Here is a 12301-nt window from a genome sequence, read left to right as displayed (position 1 = left end):
CACTGCCCTTTACACTTGATTCTCAGGTTCAAATGAATTTACAAGGTGCATATGCATTCAGCATTGGGACTCAGAATTGCATACTTTTTTTGTCTGGTTCTGTCATTGGCCACAGGCCAGTGGATACTATGAGACACTTGTGATTGTTTTGAGGCAAATGAGGATAGGGGGCTCAACTGTGCACTGGACGGCTCCGCCCATCGCCCGTAGGAGGCGGGAGGAACCGGTTCAACTGATATCAGTATATATTTGGGTTTGCTGTTGATATGACCAGCTCTGATGAAGGGAGCTTGACTCCCAAAACGCGTTAGCGGTCTCATTCACAGGATGTGTTCCATTCCATGTGTGGTGGAATCTTTTAATGCGATTTTACATTGTTCTTGTCTGTGAGTATGCATTTGGCATTTTAATAAAACATTTTATACAGGGACCACGGGTAATGCACTAGGTGTTGCGCCTCCTTCTCTTTCCTATATGTATCTTAGTTGGAGTTCCCCGTCCGAGGAGAGCAGCACGCCGGTCTTCCCCTTAGGCGTGAGCGCTTGGCTGAACTGATTGACTGATAAGATGGCACTTATGGGCACTGATGAGCAGTGTGAATTGTGGCAGCAAATTTTGATTTCGTTTTAGTTATGGTCTTTCGACTAAAATGCCATTTTAATCTTTTGACTAAAATGCTATTTTAGTTTTAGTCGTATTTTAGTAGACTTAAATCTCCAGTACATTTTAGTCAACTACAAAACGAATGGGATTAGGTAAATTGTAGTGCATTATTTAAACATTTCTCTAGAATTTCCAAACTAATTATATACTCCTGCAGTAAAATATAATAACATATTATTTATGTTATTAAGGTTTGAACATGCGCTACAGACACAGATTTAGCCATTGTGATATATAGTGTGTCTTTATACCAACATAAACAAACAAAAATATTGCTTTTTGACAAACAGAAGTGCAACTTTAAAATACAAAAAACTCTGAACTCTATTGGCTGTAATGTCGTTGCACATATTACCTGAATACAAGAAAGAAAGAAAAGCCTTTATCTTAATTTTCTCTTTCAGCAGCTTAGTAGATTCCCCTTACATATGTGATGGTGCAATACAGGTTTAAACTTTAATGTGCTATTATTACAGGCTCTGGCTGGAATTGTATTGCAGATTTAGAAATGGCCAGCAGAGTAGTGTTAATTTTTATGTCAATTTTCTATTTAGTTTTGGTCATAGTCTTTTGACTAAAATATTTTAGTTTTAGTCGTATTTTAGTCTTATGACTAAAATGCCATTATAGTTTTAGTCATCTACATTTTTTTAGTTTTAGTCGAATTTTAGGTGACTGAAATATTTTAGTAGCTGAAACTAACACTGCTGATGAAACATCACTGAAGGGCACTGATGAGGTGGCAGTATGCAGCACTGATAGGTGGCACTTATGGGCAATGATAGCCAGCATTGATAGGCGGCACTGATTGCCATTTCTGATGGTTAGAAAGTGGCATCACTGATGGGCACTGTTTGGGCTGCACAGACGATCAGTGCCCTGATTACCTGTACAGGTCTCCCCCGTGAGGAGATGCCACTGATCAGCTCTCCTCTCCTCACACACTGTCAGTGTGAGGCGATAAACGGCACTTCCTTGTTTACATGTGGACACAGCAGATCACATGGGTAAAAAGCTGCGTCGTGCCATGTCCACATGTGTCCTGAGGGCATGCGAGAGCTGTGACACTGAGGCGACGTCATATGGGGGCGGGAAATGTTTACAGAAGTAAATACAGAGCGCATATTGAGCACTTACAGATTCAAATAATATCACCCCAAGAATACCAATAGCGATTGTACCAAGTGCTCACTAAGGCCCGCAGATACTCAGCATTCAGTCCACAGTACAAGCCTTCAAAATATCAACAATCAATCTGAAGCTGTAGAATTGTCATTAATCCAACCACCCAAAACCTTTTGAAATTTAGATGGAAGCCCTCTACTAAGGGGCCAACATGATGGTAGGGGCCACCGGTTTCTTCCACGACAGAATATTTATTTTACGCACATTAAACAGCAGCAGGGTAAGTGGCGTACAGATCACCTTTTTGGATGCTAATGGATCTACCAGGCCCAATAGACAAACTGCTATAGTAGGTCTAATGTTATTCGTGAGGTCCAAACTAACAATCCATAACCTCTGAGCAGAACAGATGGCATCCAATTTTTACCTGCTTTCCACTAGGTTTCATTTTTATGACTGTTATCGTAACATAATACATTTTCTGATTAAAGATTTCGATAAATAATTCACCAGTAACAGTAAATTAATTTTAATTATATTACATTTGAGGTGGCTGCTTTGGCTATTGGAATAACCATAAAATTTCAGATCTAGTTTATCACAGCCAAAAAAAAAAAAAGAGTGGCCCATTACCCTTACCTTCAACCTAAGTCTTTAACTGAGGGGCTGTATTTTGCACTTGTGCACTGTAATGAATGAGTACGTGTGTGTTATAGTGCACTTCAATTCATGTTGAATGCCATGCTCATGCACATATAGGGCAAGTCAAAATGCTCCTCTGCACAAGTACACTACAATGCACAGATGCGAATATTGTGTTGTGGTGCACCGCATTAGCAAAAATAGTGCAGATTAATTTATTCATGTGTTGAGGCATATGCCTCAATACAACAATACTAAAATGCAGCCTTCAGTGAACCTGGCTTAAACAATGTATTAAGGTAGCAAGAGCATTGGAATTATTTTAGTCTTCAAATCAACCCCTTTAACTCTTTGGAGCCTTCCTATGCATCTCTATGTCTCTTTGGATCCTAGGCCCAGGGTGTAAATGGGGCCACAACTTCTGCCAAGTTTTGTTCATTTCCAAAATGTTAATGGGTTCCAGGGGTTTTGATATGCGACAGCAGAATGACAGGGTATGGGGCTTAGTGCCAGATAAGGACAGAGCTTGATCTCTAATTCAGCACAATTTAAGACCCAATGTACATCCTGGCCCTGGGATGGAATGATGGGGTACACAGGAATAGATCTGAAGTACTTTCTGCATTGTTGCTACATTTAAAAATATTTTAGGCCTAGTAGCCTTCAATTACACTCAAATAAACCTGACTTTCACTGTAATCTAAATAATTTATGTTTATCCTCCAGTTTATACATAAACCTTTTACAAATAATAATTATACTATCATTAGATTATTGGTATAAAAAAAAAAATCTAAAAACTTGGATGGAGAACCTCAATGCAGTTGCTACAGATTGAGGCGTCTAACACATACTTTAAATGCAAGCTTCTCCAGATTCCCAAACCTAGCCAAGCATTTAGCTTTAGAACCCTACCATTTTATATCCACACTTGGGCTAAGCCAAAAAAAAGTGGAACAGCTTTAATTTAATGCTAGATCACACACACACACACACACACACACACACACACACACACACACACACACACACACACACACACACACACACACACACACACACGCTGCAATTCGTCTCCTGCTGTCCAGCAGATGGTCGTCCCTCCGGACTTGCATGCTGGTGCTGGGCCAGATGGTTCCTACCTTCGAGGTGGTCCTGTTTGCACAGTTCATACGAGGTCCATGCAAAAGGAGAGAAAGAAAAGAAGCCACCATATCTTCGTTACACGACTCAGCCTGATCTGATTGTCCAGAGATTGCAGAGTCTTTCCCATTTTGCCAAAATCTCCTTTTGCAGGGACCTCGTATGAACTGTGCAAACAGGACCGCTTCGAAGGTAGAAACCATCTGGCCCGGCACCAGCATGCGGAGGGACGACCATCTGCTGGACAGCAGGAGACGAATTGCAGTCTGCAATTTCTGGAGTTTGTCTGGCTAAGGCAGAACCAGATAGTCCAGTTTCGTGAATGGAACCAGAGCAGATTTCTGAAAATTCTGAATCCAGCCAAACTCCCACAGATTTCTTATGGAGATCTACAGGTTTTCCACCAGAGCAGTAGGAGACTCCACTCTCAGAAGGTCGTCATCTAAGTAGCCCAGTAATGCGATCCCCCTTTGGCGTAATAAAGATAGCACCAGTGCCAACACTTTTGTGAAGACCCGAGGAGCAGAGGCGAGACCAAAGGGTAACGCCACAAGCTGATAAAGCTCCTCTTCCACGGCAAAGGGGAAGAAGCGATGGTGACCGGCACATATCGGAATGTAAAAGGTAACCACCCTTGATGTCAATAGAGGCAAGAAAATCCCCCTGATGCAGGGATGCCACCACCGTGCAAATGGACTCAATTCTGAGTAAAACCTTGAAAATATTCCCAAGTCGGGACAATCACCCCTTGAAGTTAACAGGTATTGTACCTAGGAAGTCCACGGGTCCAGAAACCAGCGACGACGCCCCCCCCCAGCCCTGATACGGGTGAGGGCGCACCTGCATGCTGAAGGAGCCTTGTCCGCGGGTCTGGAGAAGCCCGCTCTCAGCTTGCCAGACCAAGTTCATTTGGATCCTCAAGAGGAGACCCTGAAAGTCTTTGAGCCCTTGTTAGTCGACCCTGAGGGACAAAAAAAAGATCACATGAGCCGAGAAGGAGGGCTTACTTCTACAACGAGGTTCCTTGATCTTAGTAGCCTGCTGAAGAAAGTTACTCCCCCCCCCCCCACCCCACCCCGTAGGACCTTTAATGATGTCATCCATGGTAGCTCCAAACAGACAATCTCCTTGAAAGGGTAGTGCAGTCAAGGCCTTTTTAGAAGTCTGGTTCGCAGACCAGCATTTGAGCCAAAAGACATGCTAAAAGACCACTGCCACAACGGAGAGCAGAGCCACTAGGGGATGTTGAAACCAAGGAGGCATCACAAATAAATTGCAGCCCTTGGACCAGCCAGTCCGCCAGCTTAGCAAACGCAGGTGAGAGCTGTTCTCCCTCCAAGTCACGGCGTAAAAGCTTAGCCCACTTGGTCAGAGTTTGCGACACCAGAACAATGGTGAATACCGGCCTCAGTGCCGAACCAGCCAGAGAGTGTACATATTGTGGGCAACAGCCTTCCTGTCAGTCGGATCCTTAAAGGCCAGGGACTCTTCAATCGGAATCATGGTTGCCTTGTTCAATCTGGAAACCGGAGGGTCCACCACCGGTGTAACAGTCCACTTCCTAATAAGAGACTCCTCATAGGTGTAACGCCTAGAAAATCGCTTAGAGACCCCAAGGGGATGCTTTGATCGTCCCCACTCTTTAGCAAAAATGTTGTCAAAATAGGCGGGGAAAGGAAACACCTTTGCCGCTGAGGATGGCTTGGGACTGCCAAAGGAAACCTGCGTCTCCATCGCAGCTGCGTTCTCCATCTTTAAGGTCTCACGCAGATACAATCAGTGCATCCACCAGTGCCTTTTCGTGCGCGGTTGCAGATGTGGAGGAATCCTCCTCACTATCAGAGGATTCTGGGCGCGTGGTTGCAGGGCGACCCACGTCTGTGCCTGCCAAATCAGATTCAGGATCCGATGAGACAGATGAGGCAGGGGTCGCTTTTTGCTAGCCTGTCACCCAAAAGCCACCTCCACCTGGGACACAAAGGACTCCAGGACAGCCCTCAGAGCATCAATGGTTAGGACCCGGAGGGCCCCGCAGCCTCAGAGAGGTGATCAGGTGGGGAGATATGCTCCAAAGACTCCATGAGTCACCAGGGGTACCCCACAAAAAAGGTGTAAAATACTGAACGAGAAACCCCCACCGTGCTGGCAGCACCACCCGGTAGCCAGTCACAAAGCACCAAGCGATCCTCAGTAGAGAAAGAGAGAGGGAAAGAACCCCAGCAGACTCACCACCCAGCAGAAACAGGTACCTGCAGCCACCAGGATAATCTGCACTGCATGCGCGGCGATCAGGAAGTAAGAAGATCCAGGAGTCAGCACCAGGGGATGAGGAGGGGCTCACACAGCCGAAATTGCTGCACAAAGGGCTATGTGAGCCCTGTCATGGCTGGCACTATTTTCAATGGCAAACCACAGCAAAATGGCCGCCGGACTACACAAACATGGCCGCCGTGCATAGAAACACACAGACTACAACAAAAATGGCAGCGCCGCTTGGCACCACAAGGCATCCAGGGACTCAGGAGGGATCCCTAGGCCTCAAGGACAGACCCCAGCAGGAGCCTCCACCAGGTACAACCCCCCCACCGCACAGCCGATCATTCGGTTGCCTGCGACGAACCCCCCCAGCCCCAATCGCCCATATAGTGCCCTGTCCCCACCCCAGGAGGGGGTAGGATGGGGTACAGATGAAAGGGGGGTCCATGTCCAACCCAAAACTCTCCAGAGGGGGACAGCTACTCACCATACCAGGAACTGGGTGGGCACCGCTCCAGACAGCACCCTCTCCATTGAAATGGGGGGCCAGGAGGAACGCTTCGACTTGGGCCGAGACCCGGTCGTATGCGACCTTGCGAGGTCGCATACGACCGGCCAGGCCCGCCCCAGTCCGGTGGGGCTATGTCGCGGCCGACCTAGCGGGGAGCTAAGGTCTGTGTGCGCGCGCTAGCCGGACTGGGGTTGACTAATGGATATAGATTATCTAGCCAGTTGCCCAGTCCAGCAGTTGATTGTAGATCTCATAGAAAAAAATAGGAGAAAAATTTCTATCTAAAAAGAAAAAAGAGCCAGGACCAGAGATCCCAGCAAGGAACTAGAGGTCCTTACTCTTGACTAGGTATACCCCCTGGGACTGCCCATAGGTGTAGCCACATTCTTTTTCTGCCTTGTGTCCTACTCCTGTAGGGTAGTATAACCCAATGGTTATGAAGATCAGGAGCTGTGTCCGTCAATGAAAGAAAGCGAAAATACTGTTTGATTTTTTTTCAAAAACGTCTGCCTTTTTTTTTTGTTCATAGCACAAAAATAAAAACCCCAGAGGTGATAAAATACCACCAAAAGAAACCTCTATTTTATTTGGGAACAGGGTCGCACAACCACGCAATTGTCAGTTAAAGTAACGCAGTGCAGTATTGCAAAAAAAGAAAAAAAGACGACATAAGCAAGCTGGGTTCCAGCAGGGGGCTCCAGTTAACTGAAAGGACTCCTTTTTAGGTTTCCATTGTAAACTCAAATTCCATTGTGCACCCACTCTTAACGCTTAATGAACATTATAATAATTGATGTGAGAAATAAAAAAAACCTGAAGCTAGCTTACGTCCTGACAAAACTCATTTTCCAGAGAAGTAAAACTGTGCCATTCGAAAGTGATTTGGGAATTATTTCTTAATGCAGAGTTACATCAATGGAGGTGGCTGCAGCTAATACAGCCAAATAAGTGGATAAAAAATGAGTAAAGGAAACTACACACCTAGTCTAGGTTCTATCGAAAACGCAAGTAAAGATATAAATAGCCTGTAGGTATGCATGTATGATGCAAGACATTACAGAACCAGAGTCTGCTGTTTTGAAGATCCTGCTGTCCTAAAATGTACTAGCATCCGTTACTTTGTAACAGCCCAAAATCTTACCATCCAGATGGAAAGTCCCAGACTTTGATTGTACAGTCCATAGATGCAGTCAGTAGCCATCGGCCATCTGGGCTATAAGTCTGCAAATGAAAAACACATTACAAAGTATAAAAATGTATTTATTTTACTTCCTGTTAGGTGTCTAGTTGCCAAGGGATTAGTTGAAGTCAGGCTTGTGTTAAGAGGGCTTGCTAATAAAGTTGTTGGTATTGGTAAAAAGATACATAATCAGACTTACAGAAAGAAGAGAGTTAAAGATAAGAGACAAAAGTGTGGTGATGCGCACGAGCAGTCCAAACAGCAGACAGACATAGTGATAAGAACTGGCAAGAAAAGGTTTTAAAAGAGCTGGATAATATGCACCCATACAGTACAAGGAGTTGGCTGGATTACAACAGCATGTGCTTAACCAGTTAAGCAGACCATAGATGACTTCATTTTGTTTCTTGAAAGAAAACTGCCTGGGAATGCTTCCCGCATCACTATTGTGTTCTTCTGGCAGGGGGGCGCGGGGAGCCTTCACAGCGGGCACAACATGACTACTGCTAGCGGACTTGGCCACCAGCAGTAATTGAATGTAAAAAAAAAAAAAAAAAAACACAACAGGCTGGTTGTACCCAAGTTGAACAATGAATTGACTTTATAACAAAAAAAGTAATTTTTGCAAGACAGCACAGCAAAAAAAGAAAGCCTTGCTTGTCAAAAAAAACACAAGTGTATGTATTACTTTGTTATCTTAAAATTATACTAAACCCTAATTTATTTAAAGTGATTATAAAGCCTAAAAATGTTTTACAGCCAAATATTCTATGCATGAAGGTAAACAACCCGTATCATAGGATCCCTCAGGTGCCTCAGCCTGTCATACCAATTTGTGTCTATGACCAGATCTATAAATTCAATGCCAAATAGTTTAAGAACCTCCAGATTATTTTCTTATCTTCTGTGTCTTTCTGCAAAATATATGGAGACTGAAAAAAACCTCAGTGTATTTCTCTTATTATACCTAAAGTGAACTGTAAGGGGCCAAAATGTTACAAATATGGAACAATTTCCAATATCTTATAAAGATTAGCATTGCTCACAAAGTGATTGCACTCTTCTGATAGAGATTCTGACCACATGATTGATTTTTTGGCACAGTATGGATGGAAATCAGGCTAAAAATGGGTATTACTGAACGCGTCATTGTTATGTGCTTCTATAAGACCTGAATTTGGCCTGCAGGCAATGTAACATTTTTTACCCAAAAATACCGTTGTACACTACAAACAGGCCTCTTTCATTTTGAAAAGTATTGCATTTACATGATTTTTATATACAGATAAGAAAAACAGCAATGAGTGCCAGGTTTGCCCCTGAGCTATGCGAATTGTATGCAATAATAGGAACAATTTCATATTTGGAACAATCCTTTCCAGTAGAACTTGACTATTAATTTATTCATTATATATAAGTTAAAATGGAAGTAAAGCCTAATATTTCAATTCTCCCCTGCAATCATTAATGTAAGCAGAGTTCAGTCTTATCTCTCAGAATGAAGAAATCACAGTTTTTCTACCTTTATTTTGCAGTATCCAGTGCCTGTCACATGACTTCAATTCCTCTTCCTTCTGAGTATAAGAGCAGCAAGTGGGTGTGGTTACTGAAAGCTAGTTACATCACTTCCAGGGAGGGGCACTGTTTCTGTGTAGCCAGTGGGCATATACAGCATTGGAGGAGCAGATCATAGGTTCCTGCCCAGTGTTCTCTCATAAATAAGAATGCATTGTACATCTTAATTTATGAGAGAAAAAAAGAGGCATTCACACAGAACGGGGGGTGGGAGCTACGGGGCAGTGAATCAAGACTACCATAGGTGAAGAGAACGGTAAGTGTATTTGGAAGTACTCTGGGGTCTCAGCTCACAATGGTCACTATACATTAACGCCACATGATTCTGCCTTGTAGTGTGAGTGTAACACATCACAAGCAGAGAACGCATGACATGCAGAGAACTCCCTATTAACCAACATTGTAGTGTTATTGCAACGCATGACAAGCAAAGAACTCCCCATAATCCAACATTGTAGTGCAAGTGCAATGCATGACCAGCAGAGAACTTCACATAATCCAACACTGTAGTGTTATTGCAACGCATGACAAGCAGAGAACTCCCCATTAATAAGCCTAAAACCCCTCACGATTCCTTTTAGTACATGTTTAATACACAGTAAGCTGAAAAAATAACATGATCCAAAATGGTCATGCGTGTGTATTGCAAAGTAAGCAAAAAATGACAAATGATTGCTCTTTTTAATGTGCATTTCACACAATATAAGCAGAAAACCATGTGGTTCTACACTATAGAAAATCTGCAGCATGCTGCACTGTAATCCATTTTACAGTTTCTAACACTGTGTGTGTGTGTGCTGCTGGAACCATGGGGAGAGAACATAACATACTTTTAATGTTTGCCCTCTCTCTCTTAGGAGAAGTTGCTAGCAAAAACAAGGCTATGGAGACAAGAGGAGATCATGTTGGGGGTGGGGCTGGGCAGGACTAGGCATGCCTGTCTAATGCCCCGTACGCACGTTCCGATAATCGTACGATAAAACTCGCTTTCGACCTGATCGCATGATAATCTGATCGTTAGTACACAGGTTTCGACAGCCGCTCACTACAATTGGTCCAAAAAAATCCGAAGGGACAAACAGGAAAACTTCTGTCGAACGATAGTCCCGCGAATGACAATGGTTTCATCGGTACACCATGCGTCTGCTAAAAATCGATCAACAAAGACCGTGCATGATCAGAAACACTAAAATAGCACGGAAAAAGCCTGGCTGCCATTGTTTTTGTTTTGCACCATCTGATACGTAGCTAAGCAACCAGGAAGCTTTTCCCGAATCGTACGACAAAAACCATCCGATTATCTGAACGTGTGTACGGGGCTTAAGAAGGACCGACAACCTTTTCAGGAAGTGAAAGACAGCTTATCAAATTCAGATAAAGGGAGACATGCTATTAATAGGAAAATTTTCATTTTTCACTTGAATTACCCTTTAAAGCGGTTGTAAACCCTTGGAAAAAAAAAAACCTGCAAGACAAAGGCATAATGGGCTAGTATGCATTGCATACTAGCCCATTATGTGTAACTTGCCTTAGAACGAAGCCCCGACACAGACCCCCGGACATCGCTGCGGGCGCTGCCATGATCCCTCGCCGTCTCTTCCGGGTTCGGCGGCTCCGGCGCGGTGATTGGCCGGAAGAGACGGCTCCGGCGCGATGATTGGCCGGAGCCGTGATGATGTCACTCCCGCGCATGCGCGCAGGAGTGATTTTCCGGCAAGCTCCCGGCAAATTAATTGAAGGTCCCCCCGGACCTTCAGAGCGCATGCGCCGCTCGCGAGAGCGGCTGCATGCACTGTAAATATCTCCTAAACCATGCCGGTTTAGGAGATATTATTTGTACCTACAGGTAAGCCTTATTATAGGCTTACCTGTAGGTAAAAGTGTCAAAAAGCGGGATACTACCGCTTTAATATATATGTAATTGTGTATTAGTTCTTTATTAGCTTTGCCCCCTTGTATGTGGAGTACTTGTCTACACATACGTTTTACTATGGACATTAGCTGTGAGTCTGGAGCATATGAGTAAGAGATAAAATTGGGGAGGGTTATGTGATGTTTAGCAGGATTGGCACTGCAGGATCTCCAGATAACAGATGTTCAGGATGGTCTCATTCAAGATGGTTTTAAGCAATAAACTGTGTGATCAAGATTGTTTGTGTGCACTAGATATTGTCATTTAATAAAGTTTTATTGAAGGTATAACACAATACTGGTGCACTTTCTATTTGTTTTATACTTCTCTATCATGCAATATCACCAGGGAGTCCGATCAGTCCCAAATTAATTTTGCAACAGGACAATGACCTCAAACATAAAAGTCAAAAAACTATCTATAGTAAAAAAAAAAAAAAAAAAAAAAAACAGGGAATTCTGGGAGAGATCATACACCCACAGAACTATGACCTTATAGTAGAACTAAAGGCAAAACTTTTTTTTTTTTTTTTTCGTTTTGGACAGAGTAGAGGTGGATTAGAACATTTGTCAGTGCCCCTGTTAAGGAGCTTCACCCTCACTATTTGTTCTGTTTACCATGATTAAAAGTGAAAATAAAAGAAAGTCCCACATTTTGGGTTGGCCCCAAGAAAGGTAAAATAGGAAAATCTTCTAATGGGAACACTAGTTCTGGTGACCTGACGATTCCCTTAACTTTCAGGAATTCTCTCTCACTTCCTGTTTGGCTGTGGGACAAGAAATTAAGGAAAATCTCTGCAATGGGGCACAGATGGCGAAAAAAAAAAAAAAAAATCTGACAGGGTTTATAACCCTCCATTACTCTATCCAAAATAAAGTTTTGCCTATAGTTACTTTAACATTAATGATCCTAGATGAGATCACATGATGAGAGAGAACAGTAGTTAGTTCCTTAGATGTTCAGAACAACATTCCCACCAAGTTTATATTAATAATATTACAACATTTTTTCACAAGTGCCTAAAATATTTGCATATGCCGTATAAAATAGGATTTTTGTACTCACTGTAAAAGCCATCTCTTGGAGTCAATTTGGGGACACAAGAATTTGGATACTGGCAGGTTATACTGCAGCCTATAGGGGGATTGGATGTTTGCAAAACAAAAACTGGGGGCTATCCCTTGGAAAACCCCTCATCTATTCTCATGCACTACCAAACATGAGGGGTAGGACCCGTTTCCCTCAATTAACCGATTTTCGGATTGTTAGTATGGTGCTTTCGACAGCCGACTCA

General features: G+C 43.3%; 1 protein-coding gene across 1 annotated transcript in view; it reads right to left on the bottom strand.

Annotated features, from left to right (window-relative positions):
* The window catches only part of WDR36 (WD repeat domain 36), a 129588-nt gene that overhangs the window by 33052 nt on the left and 84235 nt on the right, over positions 1-12301 (bottom strand). The window contains 1 exon segment of the mRNA XM_082269281.1: positions 7482-7561. Within this exon segment, the coding sequence (XP_082125407.1) occupies positions 7482-7561 (80 nt within the window).

Source organism: Pelophylax lessonae (genome assembly GCF_965119305.1).
Source record: "Pelophylax lessonae genome assembly, chromosome: 1".
Classification (NCBI taxonomy): Eukaryota; Metazoa; Chordata; class Amphibia; order Anura; family Ranidae; genus Pelophylax; species Pelophylax lessonae.
Note: the sequence above shows the minus strand (reverse complement) of the source record. Positions and strands in the feature narration are given on the sequence as shown.